The following is a 22839-nucleotide window of genomic DNA, read 5'->3' as shown; positions in this document are numbered from 1 at the left end:
GATGCTGTGAGGGTGTTGCACACTTTCTGAAAAGCCAGAAAACCTGCACCTTTTATTTCAGTTGGCAGAGTGTTTAAAAGGAGTGGTGTTTTGTTAACATCTGAAGCGTCTTTCAACTGTATGGAATGTAACTGTAAGTGAAATATTGATCTTCAGAATTCTAAGCATTTGTGTTGTCACCGTTTAATCATTAGCAACCATCTTCCTGAGTTTTCTGCCATTTTTTTCTTCGCCCACCCACACACATATTGTTTTTGCTCAAATATCAGTCTGATTTAAAGTTCTGCCTTCTGGGATGCGTCTGTTTTTCATTTTTATCCAAGACACACACACACACACACACACACACACACACACACACACACACACACACACACACACACACACACACACACACACACACATTATTCCATAAACACTAAAAAACATACACACAAAGTTCTAAAATCTTTATTTTCCAAAATCCACCCCTTTCTCTCTAATGTACAGCACTGTAAGATTTTTTTATTTTGTTTTTTGTCAATCCATCCATTTGTACAGTGTTTCCTGCTCTCTAGAGCTTTGGAGGGATACCCTGAATGGATGGTCATGTTAGCAGTTGCTCAACCTGTCACCCCTGAGAAGGCCTGGCTAATGTGACATTAGGATCTGAAAAGGCCTTAAAATTACATTATTAATTAAGTCATTGTCAACAAGGAGAAAAAAAACACACTGAAAAAATTTGTTTAAATATTCTCTTGTACTTTAAAAAAAAAAATTTCGGCAAAAACCATGTAAACAAAAAACAAAATATAAAGCAAAGCATTTGTTCTTTCCCTGTATGAGCCTACGGTAACATAATCTACTCTCTTATATGATAGCAATTCTTTATGATACAGATAACGATAGCAACTCTGGTAAAATCTCTATATTTACTCTAGGATTTCTACATATAATTTGCCTTCTCTAGATTCTTTATATTAAGAAAATGTTTCACTTCTTTAGGTCAGAGTTCCCACTGAGCGAGAGAAACAAACAAACATACAGTGAAGATTAAAGGCTGGCTGGTTCACTGAGTAGTGCGACTGGGGAGAATCATATTAGTATGGCGAGGGAGACCCGGTGGCTTTGCCTGTCCAAAAAAAAGGCTTGGGGGATCCTTCAACACAAACGTACATTGGATCACAAGCTCTAGTAGTACATGGCAGTTATAGGGTTTTCACGACAGATGGCACTGCTGTGTCACACACAACTACACGTGTAGCACAATGGGAAATGCATAGGATTTGCTCCATTACTGTAATTTAAGAGAACATGATTTGGTATGAGCACCGAGGGAAGGATGACTTGTGTGTGCGCTCCGAGTCCTCGTGAGATCTTGTCAAGAGTCCATTTTGGCGTAAGGAAGGGTGAATGTCAACAGATATTCAGGGTGGGAGGGGGAGACGGCACACTAGCATAAACAGCAATATGACATTTGATGTTGCACTTGTGACACTTATCCAAAACACTTCACTATGACGGCAATGTTTTGCTCAGTGGAAGTCATACAAAGGGTCTTCTGCTCCACTAAAGAGTGAAACAGCAATGTCATATGGCGCTGAAGCACCCTCTCTGCAGCGCAAGAGCAGCTATAAATGGAACGGCTCAGCCCACAGTCACAACATGTGGAGACTGACCATGAGCATCAAGCATCAAGGGCAGCACCGGGACAACCCAATATTTCAAATGACTCTTCGCTGACATATCAGAGTTGGCCCTTGGCTGTGTTGGAATACATAATACATCATTACAGGTGTTTACAGTAGAGAATAGATAAAGCCATTGATACACTGGAAACACATCATAAACATAAACATATTGAATGTATTGCTTTAAATGTGAGACTTATCATAGTCCTTAATAAACCATAATGTGATCGCTCTCACCTGATTGTTTTTTTTTCCCAAAAAAATTATCACTAAAATTGACATGGGATCATAGAACATACACAAAAAAAGCTTAATATAAACACAATTTCCATTGCTTTTTAGGTAAATTAGTTTTAAGGTGCTTTTAATGTGGTTGCCATGGCACTGTGCTTTGTTCCCGCCCACGTGTGTGTGCAGACACTGCAAGAAGATGTCAATCAAATACTGGTTGAGCAGCCTCCCCACCTACTGTCATCCAAACTTTTTATCAAGCTCTGAAATCCCATCAAGTCTTCAAGTTATCCATTGTGTTTTCATTATGTGTGCGATGTTGTGCTTGTGACCGGGGGAGGGAGGAGGGGGAGGGGGGTTGCTTTCCCTGCTGCTCATCATCTCATGCTGAGATAACGCCAGAGAAAATCAAGGGCAACAGCGAGGTGACGAAAGCGGGGTGGAGGAAAAGAAGAACAGCAGTCATGAGGGGAAAGAAACTATGGCGTTTTGCAATATAAGACATCCATAGCAGCAGAAATGTTGTCATGCCGCCAGCTTGGCAAGAACATAATGTACAAGTTGCATTGCGTGAATGATGCACTGGGGCAAAAATCATTCTGAAGACAGATTTGCAAATTGAAAGAAAGTCAAGTTGACAGGTTGACCTTTTCTGGACTGTAATGACTGCTTAATCCTGGGGATACGGGAACGGAAAGAAATCTGGAGGGCTATGACTGTGGCTGTGACTCAGAAAGAAAAAGAGAGACGTGTTTTATTCGTAAGAGTCAAGGGCTGGGAAAACAGTATTTGGTTGAGGGCTGGAGGTGCAAAATGTTGTTAATGAGGTTTTAACACATGAGTATACTGTATGTAGTTATTGATTCACACTCTATCCACAAATAGCAGTCACTTTTATCCTTCATAAAAGCTCAAAGTTAAGTGGAGGTAATTCTCCAGACAGTTGCTTTAACAATTGCCGTATCCCAACTGCAACGTAACCTCAGCATTTGACCTCAGTTGATCCTTTAAGCGACTTCGCTGAAGACGCTGATCATTGAGAGTGGCACGTGCAACCATCTGGATTGGGATCAGCTGCTTTAATGACCTATGATGACCTTTCATCAAACCTCCAAACCAATACGTTAAAAATCTTTTATAAGAGCATCAAGTAAAGGGACCTTATTTTGTGGCAACCACACTAAACATACATCTAGACTTGTCTATATTTGTTCTCTAATAAATTACACAATAATATTCATAATTCAAACCACGTTGACCCATGAAATGGCTATAAAAGCGGCCTCAGTTCACCAGTCACTGTCTGGAGGCCTGTCCTGCTCCTTGGGTAATTTTAAGAGGAGCAGAAAGAAGGCATGATGGGGGATCTTGGCCTTTTTTAAGAACAGCTCTTAGGCATAATGGCCTTTCGAGAGTTTGAAGTTGTGCACGCTTTCCATTTTAAGTCAGGCAGGCTGCATAGTTTGCGTGTGGCCTTTGTTGTATGGGTCACACTTAAGGAGGGCCTTGGATTTGGTAAAGGGACAGGGGTGGAGCTCAAATGGGAAGTGGGTCAAGTCTTTAGTAGGGGGAGAAAATGATAGGTGTGTGTGTGGCCCGCAGGGGCCCCGGAGCAGGCCTGAACAGTGCAGGGCCCAGGAATGGGGTCTGGATGAAGGTGGTTGTACCCACTGGGTGGCGCAACGCCAGTGGGTTAGTTGCCACTGTGCACAGAGTTGGCGGAGTGAGGGGGCTGGGCAGGAAGCCAGTTGTCAAACTCTTGGTCAGCTGCTTCTGCAAGGCCAGTTTGGTCTGGAGAAAACAGGAAGGGGAATGGCAAGAAGTGAGAGAAGAACACAGTGAGGACAGAACACGTTTACTGGACAAACATGTCTCCCAAAGCCATGGCCCTTTTTCCACACAGAGCTGCAGCAGAGTAGTACATGTTCTTACTAACAGACCTGGATTCCTGATGGCTTGAATCATTAGGCACCTCTAGTTAAAATCCATATTTTGTAATAACACTGCAAAAACAGCCAACATTAAAAATGTTTTCAAAGTTTAAGCACTGTTCATGTTATTAAGCTAAAAATTAATAGACTGTGCAATCTGCATGTGCAGCGGTGCAGTAACCTTTATACGTCATTACTTAGTAACAACCTTTGGCACTTATCATAACTTCCTCGGTCCTTGCAATATGCAACGCATGTTTAGGAACCCACTGATTTTCTATGATATTCAAGTCAGGGAATGGTAATTCCCATTTCAGAAGCTTTAAGTTGAATTTCTTTAGGTAGTCACAGTAGATTTTGAAGTACATTTTGGATTATTGTCCTAATGAAAAGGCCAGCATCTTTCAGTTTTGCTCTCTTGGCAGACTGTATTAGATTTGTAGCCAGAATCTTCTGACATTTTATGGAATATTTTCTTCTGTTTATCCATGGCTTGTGCCACTGGCTGTCACAAAACCTCAAAGCAGAATATTTCCATCCTTGTTCTTAAGCCTTGGCATTGCTTTTAGTATTTCATCAAATGCTGCTCCTTTATTTACCCTTCCAAAGACATCCTTGGGTAATTGCGGCATAAGGGCCCCTCTTTTCCCTTATCTGTCTACAGCACATCCAAAAAACAACCTCTGGCTTATCCAGATGTTGCTTTTCATACTTTAAATAATGAACTTTGTGATATGGGTGTAGGTGAGGTTTTGTTTTTTTGACTCCTATATGTAGGTCCTTTTATTCATGACTGCTGCACACTGCAGTGTGCACTGCCATTTATGTGTCAGCTAAATCTTCCTGCAGCTCCTTTACAGCCATTTGCAGGGTTTTGCTATGCCTAAGATTTATCTGAATGTTTTCTTCTTCCCGTCAGATCCAAAGTTCTCCTCAACTGTCATTTTTAAAATTTACATTTCAGACAAGAAAACTTGCAAGCTGGAAGTGCTCTGACATCGCTTTACAGTCCCTGTATTTGCTTCATTTTAACTTCACTTTTTTTTTTTTTTTTTTTTACTTCATAGCAGTCCCCAGGTTGTGAATTTTGATGAATCACAGAGTTTATTAAAGTCTGAAAGGACATTTTTGACCTGCTTCAGAGTCAGTTGAAGTTCAGAGACATCTGCACAAGTATGTTCAAAATAAAATAATAATAACAGTGCGTTAATGATTGAAAAATGCTCATTTTTAATGTGTTTTTGCAGAGGGGGTTTTTTGTTGTTGCTTTTTTACTTATTTTCATTTTGAAAATCAACAAAATATTAAATTATTCAGAGGTGCCTAACTTCCATAGATCTGTACACAACAGCTGAAATCTAGGACCACAGCATGGATGCACTTCAGCCTTTTTCATCAGGACAAGGGTTAAGCTGGAGGCTGTAACGCTAAAGCTCTCCAATATTAAAGGGATAGTTCTGATTTATTTTTTTTCTTAATCAATGGTCAATTGCTTTAATCACTGGCCATGATATAGCTTGAATGAGAAATCATTTACACATTTAAATACAAAAAAATAGTTTAAAACAATTTTTAAAGAAGTAAGAATGTAATATTTAGAAAATGCAAATAAAACTGATCATAAATAAATTTAGAAATTTACACAAGATGTTGCATAAATTGTAGGCAATTAAAAAAGAAAAACCTGAAACAGTCTCAAGATAAGAAACATTTAAGTCTCTGTCATGATACCAACTTTAATCACTTTAATTTCAGAACATGCTTCATCCATCATTTTGGTATGATGGCTACAATTACTGCAATATTAATGAGTCTTGGCGATAAGGAACGCTGTAATCGATGAAATGAAATAACCAAAAAGCATACGTTGCCATAGTGATATTATCCTGTGAATAAGGAGCAATAGCGAAAACACAGGGTTAACTTTGAAGATACCTGGATAAGCCCAATATAGCTATATAGCACTGGCCACATGGGGAGCCATATTATTTAGTGGCATCTGCTATATTGGTATCACCATTAGCTAGTTAAAAAAGTAGCACCTCATGTAAACCATGGAAACAAATCTAAAAAAAAAAAAAAAATCAGAACAATCCCTTTAATGCAAACATGACTTCTTTGTGAGATCTGCTAAGTCCCCTGCCCATGGCCAGGCCTAAAGTTCAGCCAGCTGCAAGTCTCGCCTTCCAATCCAACCCCAGTCTCAGGCTCTCCTGCCACTGACCTGCGAGGAGAGGGAGGTGAGGTTGTACTGGCTGAATGCTTTCTTCATGGCAGACACAGCCACGCCTGCATAGCCACTCCATCTCACGTTCTGTAGGATGGAGGAGGGGGATGAGGAGAAGGAGAGATGGGGAGGTGTATACATGACAGGAGCAGAGAAATGATTAATCTGGAGTGCTGATTCAGGCTGCTGTTGTCAGAGATGGTCAGTGGGGACTATTTTAGACCTGTCTCAGGGGTAGGGGACTTACTGAGTACAAAAGTGTGCTTAACCTCTATGACAGTTGCAGGCACACAAGCATGCTGCCTCACCAAAACACTGAAGTCCCTGAGTGAACCCTGTGTAAAGTGATCTGCGTGTTTGCAGTTTTCATTGAATGTTTGTCTGGGCCTGGGTCAAATCAGTTAACTGTTACAGAGAAAAATTAAAACTGTTGTTTAAAAATGCATTAGTTTACAAGCTAGACTGAAATTATTCCAGTTTTGGGAAGAACATCCAAGCATATCTGCTGTAAGAAAAGGCAATTATGCTTTGTTTGTTTTCCTTGAGTGTGTGTATGTGTGCATATTTGCATGACAGTGTTTTGTTTGCCTGTGTCTTTATGCTGAGACTTACCGCTAAGCTGGAGCTTGGCTGGCTCTTGCTGTGGGGGGTAAATTTGGGTTTGGGCGGTTTTCCGGCCAGCCTATCCTTGTGCCTTCTGCTATTCATGTGCTGCTGAGACCAGCGGAAATACCATTAGCAAGCTAACAAGAATCTGTTGTACCACAGTGGAACAACTTCAAGTGTTATCTGCTGAATTAATAATGGATAGGCATTGAGTACGACTGAAGTGAAGAGAAATTACATCACATTACTTTCTACCTCTGCCGCGCTCCTTCTCTGTCTCCAGTAGTTAAAGGGTACGTCCTCATGGGATAGAGGTTTATATAAGACTGGTGAAATGCATTTAAGGCTAAAGCAGTCTGGGTGCTGACACATGACAACATATCCTGCATCTTTTCCACTCCAGCATATACAGTCCCACGACACAGATGTAGCAGTAAATGAACATCAAACGCAGAGAAATTCAATCTCAGCCCGGTTTGATGTTGGTATAACCAGAGCAAATAGAGAAAGCTTTTGCAATAATGAGAGGTAAATAATTGCTCAATAAGGAGTTAGTTAAAGCATCAGATGGTATCTGTGTAAAAATAACAGCTTGAATGTATTCTGCACTTACAACCTCCTTTCAATTGCTTGATTCATGCATCCGTAAATGAAGCAGCTTTGATTTAAGTTTGCAGATTTCCCCCATCAAGGTGACGTTAAAATTGTCTCCCAGATCGAGTAATGTCTTTAAAATCTCATTATTCATATTTATCACTTTAATGCACATCATTTTTTTTTAGCTTTTATAACTGTGACATTACAGGGTAATGTGATTTAAGTTCAATATGCAATATTAAACCCTCGGTGTCTGGGGTAATTGTGTGTGCAGACACTTTTGTTTTCTAATTAATTCTGTGGCCACATCATCTGTCTGTGAATGTGAAGTAATTATACAGTATGCAACATTTTATCCGAGTGGCATGATTGGGCTAGAGTGCTTTTCCCTGCAGAGTCAATAGCACTCTTATGTCCTTTTGAACAAAATCCTACCAGGTTAGCAAGATTCTCACTTAGTATGCATTGAGAAACCTGCAGGACTTTCCCAAGCCCATGTTTCCCTCCTCATATTTCATTTTATACCACACAAGAAGGATAAATAAGTCTGAGAGTGTTAGATCTTGAATTTTGTCCCCCTGCCCTCCTACATAACAGCAGAAACCTGTGATGCCCTTTGTGGTGCTCGTGTTAAATACGTTTCTTTTTATTTATGCCAACTCTTATGCGATGTGAACAGTACCTCCTTTACAGGGCAAAAGGTGTAAATGATACATTAGTAATTATTTTACCTGACTCAGTTGGGTCTCAGAATTCACAAAGATCTCACACACTTCACACTGGAAGTTCTTGCTGGGAACTCCAACGCTGCCTTTGCTGCCCAGCCGCTTACTCTTGCAGCCTGCACGAGCTGCCACCACTTTGCCCCTGCGTCGTGGCAGAACACTGTGACCCTCCAGCATCAGTTTGTGCTTTGTACCTAGTATAGACAGCAGAGAGTTGGCAGGTAGGTTGTAGTGTGAGTATATAATTTGGTAACACTGAACCAAATGTTGAAAATGTGAAAAAAGATTTCAGAACATTTCTGTTTTCAAGAAAAAAAGTGCAAGCCTCAAGGTCACACATCACGCTCTTACCGCTGTTATGTGCTTCCAGTTGGGAGATTGAGTTTACTGTGACTTTACAAACAGGACAATGGAGGTGAGCTTTGCTCTTCTTGGGGTCTTTGTCATCATCTGTACCAGGCACCCCATTTGTGCTCGATGTGTCGGCACGAATGCCTGACTCATTGGTTGATCCCACAGCATCTGGGACTTCAGGGGCACTGGTGTCTGAAGCTGTCTCAGAGAGCTGTGAAGAAGGCGAAATCTGAGGGGGGGAAAGAGTGACCAGCTCCATAGAAGAAACCTCAGATACAGGTGTCAGCATAACCGAGCTCTTGGGATTCTCCTCGGGCTTCACCTCCAGGTTGGCTGATTCTAGATCAGACTGAAGACCTGTAAAAACATTAAGAACGGAAAGAGAACAATAGCTGACTATTATTATTTAACAATATTCAACAAATACAGTTTAATCCCTCTGAGCTCAGTGGAGAGATTGTTTTTTGTTCACATTAGCTTGAAGCAATTGGCCAAAAAGAACAAATATCACTGATGGTTCGTCATGAACATGTTGCATCACTAGTTATTATTTTGCTTGACATCACTACTACATAATTCACTGAAATTCATTGACATTGGTAGCCTATTACTGTGTGGACACCCTTTAACAAATAAATAGAAGTTTATTTCAATTTTAATGCCTTGTTTATTTCTTCCTCTATGTCTAAAGTACAGTGTATGTGACATTTAGAGGTCTAATTGGTTAGAACCTACCCATACACTCCTATGAAGCCTAAAAAGTGGAAATTTAATTACTTGTTAAACTTGTAATGAATAGTTGCATTTGCAAAGTATCATTTCCTGGGCTGACTACAAGCTGTTTGATCAGAATTAATATAATCTCTACAGAGCATGATACTGCCTGAAAAACAATCAGACGCGCACAAAACCTAACATACAACGAACAGGAATATACAGTCACCAGATGAAAATCTTCAAAGAAACATTTTTTTCATGATAAAGTGATGAAAGCCAGGTTAATAGAACCTATCATGTGGTAGCCTTGAGGAATTCTCTGATATAGTATCAGCTTTTGTTTTAAATCATGTGGAACAGACTGGATTACACTTGGCTTAGGTGAGTAAATGCCATCAGCCTCCTCCCATTCTTCTTTCTCTCTTTCCCCTTTTTCGTTCTCCCTCTCCATTCAAATATCAAGTGGACCTGGAGTCTTAGTCAAAATAAACAAACCCATCGACTGCTGGCCCCATAAGTAACTGGAGTTCCATTACACGTCTCCCCTTCACCCCATGGCCCTCCCGAGGGAGTCACGCACTTCACCCCAGAGCACTGTGTGCTACGCTCAATGAATATCTCCATTTTCATTTGGAGAGTGTTCATTCTTTCTTTCTCTCTCTCTCTCACACACACACACCACCCTCCGTGCAACTGCGCTCCATTGATTTTTCCTTTTTACGTCCCAGAGTAAATTCATCATTGGAGATAAGGGTCTTCCTTTCTCATTACTACTAAAGAAAAAGAAACTATATAGAAGCAAGATTAAACAGTCCCCTTGGTGTAATGAGAGTGACCCTTGAGGGATCTGAGCTCCTCTTGAGGGGGGTGGGGGCAGGTATGATCCTGAGTGTTGGTGAAAGACTGGGCCACCTGAGAAGTCTCTAGAGGGGAGTGATACTGATCAGTGGATTAAGCAGAGGAAGACATGGAGGTTGGTGGGAATCAAAGCCCTCAAAAATCCAAGGATTTAGATCATGAGGTACCTCACTCTGTGCTGCTGGATGAATATCAAATACCCCTGCTGAGTTTCGGCAGGGGTAAGATCTCCATTTTTAGAAACACTACATTTCAACAGCTAAGAAAACCTTTACTCTTCCACCATTAGCGCTGAAATAAGTCTAGAATTCATGCAATTATTCAACATGAAACTGGTGCCCATTTTGGTAATTTATTAAGACAAACTAACTAGATTTCTGGCACCTAAAGAATAAAATGCTGAAGAAGTCGAATTTAACAAATTAAATATTTAGATCCAGATTTGACTAGGGGGTGGCATGGTGGGACAGTAGTTAGTATTACCCTCTCACAGCAAGACTAATGTAGGTTTGAAGAATCTTGTCTCTATCTGAAGTTTGCATGTTCCCTGTGTGGGTTTGTGCCAGGTTCCTTCTACAGCATAGTGAAATTTATGATTGATTAATTAGTGACTGTTTGTAGGTGTGGAATAGAGCATACTATAATTAGCATCTTTGTGTTAGCCCCATGAGTGAATCTGTGAATATGTCCAATGTGCATCTAATAATAGGTGGATGTGCCAAATGGTACCTGTAACAATTTTGATGAGCAGTATTTCCTTATATTAATGCCATGACTTTGCCACGCATCCAAAAATGCCTTTTGTGTCTCATTGTCATTTGTCCCATTTGTCCTCTGACTGTTTACATTATAAGCAGAGACCAAAACTAGCAAAATATCAGATCAAAGGCGGGCTCTTAGCAGGCCTTCTGTGGAGCAGAACTACAGAGCAGCAAATTATGGATCACTGATATGCAGGTAATCATCATATTTCTTTAATCTGAATAGGACTTAATCTATTAAATAGTTAATCTTTTGACAGTCTAGTTTAATAAAACAGGTTTTAATAGCTTTTAGATCTCTCAATTCAGCAGACTGATCCGCTGAGAACTTTAACCACTGCCAAAATAACAAAAAAATATGGACACTGGCGTCATTAAACACAAATTCTCTTACACATACAAGCGCCGAGCACTTGATTTAGCAGGCAAGTGCTGATTCAAGGCAGCTTCAGAGCATAAACAACTTCTCTGGGGAAAACTCTTGCCTTTAAATCATCATTACTGGTGACAGACATAGTCCCAGCAAAGACAGGTTCAACAGTGGAGTCAATCAAAGCCAAAGGTGATTGATGCTTGTCATGATTGATGCCGGCTCTCTGTCTCTTAGCACCAGGCTGGTGCTCTCTTCACTTGCTCAGTCGCTGCCCTTTGTTAGGATAGGACATGGTTTATAAGCATCGATTAGTGCCCTTTGTACAACTCCCTGTCCTTTCTGAATGTATGGACTGTTGAGGTTCCCTCCAAGAAAGGATAGTTTGTTTTAAAGTGAAAGAAATTTAAATTTTTGTAAGCAAGAAGAGCACTTTTGATCATTTGAAGTCATGAAAAGAAATCCACATTTTGACAAAATACATTTTCCTAAGAGTTTATAGATATGTTTTTCATACATGTTTCTTTTTAATACTTGTTTTGTAAATGATAAACTGGCTCGAAATGCCCTCAAGCCATGATCCAGTTGGATATGTTTTTGGCCTTATCCGTGCATAAAGAGATTTCTATGGATTCTATGAATCTTTTAATGTTATGTGATAATGAAATCCTCACTGAAATTCAAGCTCTCTCTTTCGCACAGAGGTGAATCCTTGTCCATCTTTACATTTGAAAGATTCAGCCTCTCTGTGATGCGCTCTTTTGAATAGGCAATCACATTACTTAACACAAATGGCTGTGTGAAGTTCTACAAGGCGTCTTTTGTTAGCATCACACATTTTTTTTTTTTCAATTTTCATTGCTCCTGACTAAACTTCAGCTGTTTTTATGAAATTTAATATTTTTGCTTTTAAAAGACTGGGACATTCTGTTTTTAATCAACATTTCAAAGCACTTTTTGAAAGCAAAGTTGTACAACATTTGTTACTGCACCTCTAAACAACAAATATAAGTTCATTCTACAGAATAACATTGTTTGCCACTGCCTTCCTAACTGCACTGTTTTCTGAACTCACACAATTATGGCTAGATTTACACAATGAAATCACAACACTGTGGCTCGGGTTAAAAGCAGTACTTCATTATCCTCAGAAGACCTTTGTCATCATGGTTACAATAATTACCAACTAGATGAGGTGGTCAGACTTTAAAGAAACCAACATGTTGTGGGATGGTTACCGAAACATGCATTTATGTCTCACCCTGCTATACTGTTATGAATGCATGTGTCCTGCTATTATTGGTTCTCTTATTTGTGCTGTGAAAAGGCTTAAACTTTAATTACCCACACCACTCCATGGTGGCAATTCTCCAAATTTTCTTGGAAAACATCTTGTGTTTAATATACACTTTGAACCCCATCCAGTGCTGATGTCGAGAGGTGGCGCACGAGTAGTAAATGTCTACGGTGTCTAAATGTGCATATAGGCATTTTCTAATGAGACTGAGGAGGCTGACCTTGTGGGTTGAGAAGAAATCTGTTTACTCTGAGCCAGGGAGCCAGAGTGCTAAGAATAGCAGACAGGTGTGTTATTGGCTCCTGATGGCACACAATGTGGGCATTAGCCTCAGACAGCTCCTCACCAGCCTTTACTTTCATGGCAGATATAACTCATTTCATAGAGTGTTAATTTGTAGCACTATTCCATTACAGTTTGGCATTGTGGTGCATGCCAGCACTGGCTCGCACTGCTGCATTTCAATTTCACATTAGGCCAATCACACAATTGGGCTTATTAAAGAGTGTTCCTCCTCACAAAATTGCTTTAGAACTGCAAAATTATTCACAGCATAAAAACTAGCATTGACTTATGTACTTTCTCTCTTCACTGACCCCCTCCTCCATGTTCTTTCTCTTTCTCGTATTCTTTCCCTTTTCCCTCAGTGTTCTTCATTCATTTCATCTTATCTTTCATTTCCCACTCATCATCTCATTTCGTCTCTGCTGTTGCATTCCTCTTTCAGAGCTCTCCTTTGCAACAGCGGAATATTAAAATGATATTTGATGAGAGCGTTATCAGACTCAAAAAGTGCTCCAGGCAAAAAAAAAAGTGTGTGTGTATGTGTGTTCATGTGCATGTGGACATGTCTGTCAGATGGGATGAAGTGGAAAAAGTCTCTTTCCAACCCCAGCACCTTCATATCTCGTCTCTGATTTTCCATCTAGCATCCAAGAGTATTTTGAATTTCTGCCTAGACAGTGATCTTCTCTAGGGGAGGAAAGTAAAAATCTAAAAGACAGAGGGGGGAAAAGTGTTCTGGCTCTTCTCCATTCCCATCAGCTGTGATGGATAAATGAAAAGTGTGGACCTAGACAAGAGCAACATGAGATGGTAATGGGCTCACTCTGCAGTCAAAATGCCACCGGAGCAATTCATGCTCTCTGAAGTAAAGTTGCAGCTGTGCGGTGAGAAAAAGTCAACATTCATTTTCTGTTGAAAGAAAACCAATGCAATTCTATTCCTTTATCACAAGTTAAAATGTCTATATTTACACTGCCAGTGTGAAAACATTTGAACTTTTTGTAAAAGAAGATAAGTGCCTTTGATGTCTTCTAACTTTATTTTCTATTTGACAGCCCATTAAATGAATGCTCTCACCACAATCTGGAACCCTCTCAATTCTGGACAAGCAATATATGGTTTTCTTTTCATGCTGCACAGACACACCAATTCTGGTTCTGTAACTACCCTCTGCATCTAACTGAGATTGAGAGAAGAGAGCATAGAGTAACTGAGGTGAAGTCAAGCAGTCGAGGCAAAGGGGGTAAAAATGGCCCCAGTAAGGCTTTGATCGATCCCAGTCTGCCCCTGAATTTTCACAGCATTTCTTTATCCCAGATTTTTCCCCATTCCCATAGCATCTGAGCCTTCCATCCATCACAAGGCACAAAGACAGAGGACCAGTTCAGAAAAGTTCTAGGGGAAAAAATGTGAGTTACAATTTCAGAGGTCTGAATTTATAGTGGGGATAGGAGGCCAAGAGGATGAGGGATAAGGTGTACAGAAGATATAATCTCAAAGTGTAACACACTGGAGCTGAGAGAAAGGGATAAAGGTGGCCAAGATATGGAGGGGGATGGAAACTGTCAATAATGTGAGAAGCAGATTGGTTGATGGGGTTTAGAAAGATGCAATGGAGCAGAAGAGGAGTTAGAGGAATCAAAGAGTGATAGAGTGATATCAAGAAGGTGGAGAGGATTGGAGAAGGATCGGTTACAAATAGCACACTCTTGCAGATGCCTTTGTCCCATCTTTCTGCCACTATACCTACTTGTTCCCTCCTCTAAGCAAGTATCCATAAGTGTGGGAAGGGCTGCCTCAGATGTAGATGTCTTGCTTATGTCCCGCTCTCGTTCCCGGTCTCTGTCTCGGTCTCGCTCTCGCCCTGTGGATGAGGACTCCCCAGCTCGTCGCTGCCTGTTTTTCTGGGCCTCCATGGCTTTGAGTTTACGCGCGTGCTTGTGACCTTTATAGTGGGCCTCTGCTTGGTTCTGTGGGAATATGAGACAAAAACAGGGAAAAAAGGAAAATCAGAAATTACTTCATGAATAATCTGCTAGAAAGACTGGAGTTCGCGTGCAATAACTGTTAAAATGCACGCCTGGAATATTCACTCTCTCACAGGCATACGCGGGCGGCAAAGAGTAGAGTCTGTTTCTACCTGATAACAGTGCTGGCACGTTGGGAGGCCAGAGGTATAATTGCATGTGCAATATGCAACAAGAGAGAGGATTCCATCTCTACAACTAGCCTAAAAATGCTAACTGTGAGAATCAGCCTCTGCAAAACCTGGACGCATCTGGCAGTACATGCTAATGTCACACACATCTGAGCGCTCGTGAGCACGCACAAACCCACAAATACGGATCAGACTCAAAACACATTCTGACTGACTGCGCTGCAGCAATAAACACGCAAGTTTCTCTCCGGGCGGATTTACCTTCCCATTTGCATCACTCTCACGACCTCGGTTCAATCCCAGAACAAAGCCCCTGTTGTCAGAGTAAGCATGGATACATACGAAAAGAAAAGAAATCGATAAAGAGATCAATCATTAAAAGAGAAGATAAATTCTCTTCAGAGCGTAGTCTGGATAGAACGTAGGTACAGAAGGGAAGATTTCAGACCCATAATGAGAGAAAATCACAAATAACATACATGAATTGGAATTTACACAAATTAAATACAAATCACAAAAACACCTATTTTTTTTAAAAATGCAAACATTTCCAAACACACTTTTTTGTAGCACGGTATGATGCAGCTGTTTCTCAATCACATCAAAGTTTATTCTTAAGCTTCTAATTTAACACTTCCTGAAGAAACAACTCATGCAAATCCTCAGGTACTAAACAACTTGCATGAAAAGAGAGCTGACATTTATCTGAAGGACTCCCTAGTGAGAAATAAATACATGCAACAAGAAGATATGAGACTTGTAATCTCATTAAGGCCTTTTCAATAGGATCAAAATGCTGATTTAACCGATTACCTGAGAATGAACAATAGATTAGTCCTAAGCCAGCAGTTCCTAACCTTTTTCATCTGATGTATCCCACAGGCCTCTCAGATGGAATCAAGTACCCCTTTGCCACCAACTGTTATTAACATATATAAGTGGATATTGTTAAAGTGTTTTTCCATCCAGCAGAACAAGCAATGTTATTTCAGTTGGATTTAAGCTAATTATTAACCCAACTAAGATATATACACTCCCGGTCATTTAATTTCATTTGCTTGTTAACACAAATATCTAATCAGCCAATAACATGGCAGCAACTCCGTGCATTTAGACAAGTAGACATGATTAAGATGACCTGGAGAAAATTTAAATTGAGCATCAGGACAGTTAAAAAATGATTTAAGTGACTTCAAAAGTGGCATGGCCAGGTTGTTGTTCCCAGACATGCTGTATTTCCGAAAATGCTAATCTACCGGCATTTTCCCACACAACCAGCTGTGGGGTTTACAAAGAATGGTCAGAACTGCAGTTCTCGGTGCAAAAATGTCTCGTGGATACCAGAGGTCAGACTAGAAAGGACAGACTGCTTTGAAAGCAACAGTAACTCAAATAACACTCCTGATAACTAAAGAAAGCATAACAGCATGAGCGAATGCACAGCATGTTCAACCTTGAAGATGAGCTATAACAGCAGAAGACCATACTGGGTGTCACTTCTGAGGTTTCATTTTGCATGGGCTCACCAAAATGGGATAGTAGAAGATTACAAAAATATCACCTGGTCTGACGACTCTCTATATCTGCTGCTACATTTGGATGGCAGGGGCAGAACTGGCATAAACTATATGAAAACATGGATGCGTCCTGCCTTGTATCAGTGGCTTAGGCTTCTGCTGGTGGTGTCGTGCATTATTTACACGCAAATGTCTATGAATCCTCTTGCTGATCATACTGACCTTTTAATTACCACAGCGTTCCCATCTATTGATGGCTGCTTTGAGCAGGATAACACGCCATGTCAAACGGCCTCCTCAGTTTCCAGATCTTAATCCAACAGAGCACCTTTGGGATGAGAGGGAACAGGAGATTCCCAACATAGATGTGTAGCTGACAAATTTGCAGCAACTGTCAGTATGCGCCCAAATCTCTGAGGAATGTTTACAGCATCTTGTTGAATCTGTGCTACGATGAATTAAAGGCAGTTATGAGACAAAATGTGGTCTAACCCAGTATTCGGAAGCTGTACCTAATAAAGCATCTGGTGAGTGTTTGTTTTTCCAAGTTATCCATTACGTTTGGCTTTTTCAACAATGTATCACTTTTAAAGATTTCAAGTCTTTACAGTTATTCTTAGCTACGTATTTCTTCCAAACAAATCTTTACCTGGATTAGCTGGATTAGCAATTACATGGATACCATCAACTGTTAATCAATAAATTCCAGTGGACCGTTTCCATCATTGACCTCTATTTTTCCCTGCTACTCTATTTAACATCTTTGTTTAACAAGATATTTGAACTGTTTATGCATCCTCTTAATTTGAACTGCTTTGGTTTTAGTCCTACTTTCAATCATTTATTAATTTTTTTTGACCAATGCTTTTTTTGTTTATTCATTTATGCATTCCTTTTGGCTGTTTGTTTCAACTGCTTATTCATTAATTTTAATGAACAGTAACTTTTGTTCTCCAGCCTGTTCAGGTCCACTCAGTTCTTTAATTAAAATTATAATTTCAGTTTTATACTTTTATTTTATTTATTTATTTTGTTGGATTAGTTGAACAAATCTTTGCATATACCCTGTGGCAACAAAACTCCCCCTGGGATATTTCTACCACTGATTGCGAGTCACTGCCATAAGCAATAATTAAGTTTACTGCTTATGCAGTATCGTGGCAGAGATATAAGGTCAGTGGCACACACATACACAACCACTACCAGCCTACAGTAAACAACAGAAGTTGGACTATAGAGCGTTAACCATGTATGCGTAGCCACCATAACGTGTCCGTCAAAAGATCTGTAAAAGGAACTCAAATACCTCAGCACGTTGTCTGACTGATTTGCAGTGAAAAGGCTTCAGTGCTTGGCTTCACAGCTTGATTTGACGAATTCTGCTGGTGAGCCCTCCACCATTTGCTTCTCCATCCAACTGAGACTCAGTGGAGGCTTGAAGGACAAGGTGTGAAATGAGCTTTGGTTTTCACCACCCCAGCAGCGAGACTACAGGGAGATACAGTTTCTTCAAAGAGATTCAAAAATGTCCCGTGATTAAGAAATCGCTGCGATAAAAGGAAACACAAGGCTATATTCTGCCAGACATATGTTGTGGGGGTGTGAAAAGTGCCCCATCCCATAGCTCTGAAATACTGCGAAATTGTCTCATCCAATAATGACTTTCTTGTAGGAAAGGAAACTGACAAACAAGTGAAGTTGTTTTGCCAGTTGGTTTGTTTAATTCAGCAAATGCATAGCTCCCCCATTTCATTAAATTGATGAATTAACTTTTCATTATTTCCTTAAATTACAAGTATAGGGTCAATTTATAAATACAGGTAGCCAATGTTCCCTCTAAGCTTCGGCACGTGCACAATTGTGCACTGCTGGCACGGTCTCTGCGCACAGAAAATCTGTGTTGCACACAAAAAAAAATCTAACCTGAATTGAAATTAAAATAAATACGTTAACAATTCTCTTTTGCAGTGTTAGTCAGTGAGTGACTGGCTGCTCCAGTATGGGATTAGAACGATGCCACCTTATCCCATAGTCCAGCCAATGATGCTCTTCACATTCATATATATGCAGCTAATCAACGTCGACAGGCTATGACAGCGTCCTTATGTGCCGACACCGGTGTTTTAGCTAGCAAAGCGGCGTGGCTGATGTGGAGTGAAGCCACGTTAATGACAACGTGTACAACCATTGGAGATGTGAGCAGGACAGACGGAACAATTGACGGAAAGAGTGTGGACTATACCACGATTTAAAAACTGTTATAGTTTGTAAATTGTGTTGATAGGACACGTAAAACCATAGTTATGATAAAAAATAGATGCAATGTTTGGTTTTCTTCCTGAATACTATTGTTGTTTATATTTACTGTGGGAAGAAACTGTAAAAACGGTGTTTTTTAAAAGGAAAACGCTTGAAAGCACTCTCCGCCTGTGAGCGAACCCCTCCCACCCTTTCCTATTGGTGGAAAAATGTACTATGTGGACCAATCAAAAAGTGATATGGCATTTAGATGTTTAGGAAGAGGGAAGTTTTAGGAGTGACTGCGGTGTTTTGAGATGTGAGAGATTCGCGACGTTTAGCGCAAATCTTGTGTAGTTAGTGTGTAGTGTAGTCAATAGTTTTGTTGTGTGTGTCAGAACAATGAGGCGACTGCTGAATGTTACAGGTGTTACAGGAGTGATACATCTCCTGTTGTCAGGCCTGCAGGTATCAGGCTTGGGATGTTCTCCTTTATCTCATAGTGGACAGAAATTATGTGTTGGAGTGTCATAAATAATTTGTGTGGCATCAAATTTGATGCAGAACACCTGATTGTTCTGTAAATATTTTGAAATGTTTATTTAAAAAACCGCCTTGGCTGCATTTTTAGGTAAACAGCTGCAAAAAACTTTGTTTGCATAACTCAGTTACTTTTTTGAAGAAGTAACTATATAATTAATTGCCCAACATTGGTCATTATAAACTGTATTTTGCAGACAGAGAGTCACAGGACTCTCTCCCAGACCACAGACTCATAATACAAGTCAGAGCAAAAAATGAAAAAAAAGTTGTGTTTTCAAAATTGGAGTTCAAGTTATTTTTTACTTCCAATAGTGTTGACATACTCCACAGGTCATGAACAAGATCTTTTTTACATTTTCATTGTAAGTGGGCTAAAGCAGTTAATTAAAAGTAGTCTAACATAAATGTAAATGCTGTAATTTGATTATTTTAATAAACCATGTAACTTGGATGGATTCAATGCTGGCATGACCACAGTGCACACGTCTGCTGTTGCTCACAGTGGTCCAAGGGACCGCTCAGGGAGTTTGTGTGTTCGCTCAGACACATGAAAAATTAGAGGGAACATTGGAGGCAGCCAAATCTTATTGTAAAATGACAACATGTTATATGGCAAACACAAGGAAGAATATAAAACATCTTTAGCAATTATTCTCCACACTTTCAGTACCCTCACCTTCCAATAACATTACACAAGTAATATAAACCAAACTTTACTGTAAACTCTTTATTCTCTATGACCTTCTCCTCCTCAATCTAGACCAGAATTGTTTGTTTCTTTGTCCATGAACTCCCCCTAAACCATTAGGAATTAAGCATCGAAAGTAACCACACAAACATCTTACACCCCTGGAGGTTCTTAGCTATAACGGATGTTATGACTTGGCTTGGCAGCCTCCTAGCAACAGGCTAAAGTGACCTGTTTGTGCATTTATGCACCTATAATACCTTAGAAATCCATTCTATCATTTTTATTTCACAATAATAAGACCTTCTCTATGTCCATAAAAGTTGAACTATACATTATATATTGTGACATTATCACGTTGCCTAGCAACCACCTAGCAATGGGCTAAAACGACACATTTTTAGTAAATGAACAACATCTACCACCCCTGTGTTTTTTAAAAAAGCTTTTCGCTGTGTAATCAAGTATATTAGTTCACCAATATACTTAGTGTAGTACTTAAAACAAATAATGTTAAAAATTCAGTAGAAGCAATTAATGGTCCAAATACACTGAAAAAAACTATAATAGCTAAATCAGTTTTGGGAAATGAACTTTTTTGACTTCTTGCCAACTGAGACTTATTCTACTCTCATTTCAATAGAGACTGGTGACAAAAACATGTCATAAGAAGTTGCTGGTTTTCTGTGTGTCAATTGGATTTATATCTGGTGACAACAACTTATAAGCTCACATAACACTTAGTGACCCCTCATGCCTTACGGATGGAACCTCTTCTTATCCTCAAGGTGACCAGAGCCATGAAAATAGAAATATTTTTATGCAAAATGGGGTCACCAGGAAAAGTGATGATTTACCCTTTGAGGCATGTCTTTAAAAAGAAATATGGTGCGAGTGTTTGTATTCTGTGTTTGTATTCTGTACTGTTCTGTACAAACTGTACAGAAAAAGAACATATATAGATATTTTAGTCTACCGTATTATATGTTCTACTAACACATATTTCAGAAGTCTGACATTTCTCCACTATATTTGTATATGAAAATTATAATTATTACAAATTTTAAAAATTGTGACTAAGTAGCCTATCTTTGGATGAATTCTGAAAGTTTTGTTTATGCTAGAATTTCTGAATAATCTGGTCCCTGTACATGTATTTATCTGTTTTTGTAGTCTCGCCATGTCTATCCAGCCTTTCCTTTAACAATACACTAGGTGACTTGTCTAACATAGACAGGCTTGCCTGTCGAAAGAAAGGTGCACACCTGCGTGCCATGGATCCTGTGGCAAGATCATACAGTGTATAGGTGAGAGTGACAGAACTGCATCTAATGTGCGTCTTGTACCAAATGATTGTTTTTGTAAAATTGCTGCTCAAGTTCAAGGCCAAACCAACTCTCAGGCCAACAGACTGACTGTCAGCGCTCCCAACAGCCAGTCCCCCACTGGTTATTAATCTCTTGAAATTATTTTGGTTCATGTTGGTACGGTCCTTTTTCAGGTGGTTTATAGATCATCAAAAATTTCTGTGGTGGTTTTTACATTCTTTGACACCAGCTCTACGTTTCAGTGTTATAAAATACATAACAGAAGAGTTTAAATTGAAGAGAAATGCTTTCTTGTTCTGCACTACTACTACTGTTGTGGAATGAAACATACAATCGTGCTTGTAGTTTTGGGCCACATAAAATGTTACCAAGGGCTGTTACACTGGCCCAACAGGGATAACCATGCCAGTGACATTCCCCCATCCGGTTGCACAACATCGCCTCATCATCAGATTTTTTCCCATAATTTATATCTGTCTGTATGGCTAGGACAAGTAGCTGGTTAGCCTATAAGCTTAGCACAAATACTAGAAACCTGGAAACATCCATCAAAGATACACCCCAGAGTACACCTCTGCATCACTTCAGGTGGGTGAAAGGTCGAACCACTGAGGAATTGCTAAAAACAAGATTGTCAGCTGGTGTTAAGTTGCTCTTTAAGGTCTATTTGTGCTCTACTGAGCAGCAAAGTGAGCTTACTTATTTCCCCTTTGAGCATTATGCATAAGGATAAGTTGGTATAATATCTGAGCAAACTCTAAGGAGGGTGCATGGAAGTGTTAGAAAAGTATTCATGCTCTCTGAGAGACTGATAAAGCTACAGTCAGACCTGACACTCCTCTTTAAGTCGGTGTGCGGAGGCAGGGAATGGGATTTGCTCTAGTGTGTGAAGAGCACGACTGCATCTCTGCTCCCCCCTCAGCTCCCTGTCTCCTGTGCCTCAGACCTTCTTTGAAGATGGAGTCCAAATAAAAGTGTGTGACAGCGAGTGTGTGCGCTTAGCTGTGCCTAGACCGAAGAAGTCTTCTGGCTTTCTGGACATTTTCTTGCTTATGTAAATATGCATAAAATGTCATGGGATGTTTTTCTGTGTTTGTGTGCATGCAATCTAGTCTGCACGTTTGTGTGTGCATGTATGTGTATATCCATGTGCTTTAGCGAGGGTGGCAAAAATGGAGTAGGGAACCGAGAATGCTGCTTCCTGCTGTGGCGGCTGATTGTTTCTGCTCTTTGCTGATAAACGGCAGCTTTCCCTGCTGTCTAATCCCTCATACCAAAACAACTCACAAGAAAGAAAAACCGAACAAACTTTTACATAGAAATAAAAATCAAATGACCAATTTTTCATTTAAATATACAATCATTTGGAGAAAGGGAAACACTCAGACCTTTTTCGCATTTCCTTATACACACACAGATGACACACAAACACACACAGCATGCAAAAATGCAGTGATCTGAGGTAATTGCAGAAAGATAATAAGAACTAAATTGTCACAGTCTGGCAGAGGCAGACTATAGGGAGTGGAGAGGTTGGACCCAAGTGCGTACACGCAAAATAACAAGACTTAATATTAACTGGAAACGAGCCGTTTATTGAAGGCTGATTTTAGCAAAGAAAAACTAAAGCAAAGACAAAACTGAATTATAACCTAAACTGGCTGAGCTAAACATAACATAACAAAACAAAACAAAACAAAACCCTGGAACATGGACATGGAGACAAGGTAGGATAGCA

At 39.9% G+C, this 22839-nt stretch overlaps 1 protein-coding gene across 3 annotated transcripts in view; it reads right to left on the bottom strand.

Moving 5' to 3' along the window:
• Positions 1-428: 428 nt before the first annotated feature.
• Positions 429-22839, bottom strand: part of znf385c (zinc finger protein 385C) — a 175665-nt gene continuing 153254 nt past the window's right edge. For 2 of the 3 annotated variants that reach the window (XM_085454728.1, XM_085454730.1), the window contains 6 exons: positions 14380-14599; positions 8339-8698; positions 7994-8181; positions 6672-6770; positions 6057-6146; positions 429-3692 (listed from right to left, as the gene is read on the bottom strand). In XM_085454728.1, coding sequence (XP_085310854.1) covers positions 3462-3692; positions 6057-6146; positions 6672-6770; positions 7994-8181; positions 8339-8698; positions 14380-14599 — 1188 coding nt within the window. In that variant the 3' untranslated portion in view covers positions 429-3461. The remainder of the gene's footprint in view (positions 3693-6056; positions 6147-6671; positions 6771-7993; positions 8182-8338; positions 8699-14379; positions 14600-22839) is intronic. The other variant, XM_085454729.1, reaches the window with a different exon arrangement.

This window comes from Copadichromis virginalis, linkage group LG4, assembly GCF_057382275.1.
Source record: "Copadichromis virginalis isolate Kocher_CV1m ecotype Utaka linkage group LG4, C_Virginalis_male_GT1.1, whole genome shotgun sequence".
NCBI lineage: Eukaryota > Metazoa > Chordata > Actinopteri > Cichliformes > Cichlidae > Copadichromis > Copadichromis virginalis.
Note: the sequence above shows the minus strand (reverse complement) of the source record. Positions and strands in the feature narration are given on the sequence as shown.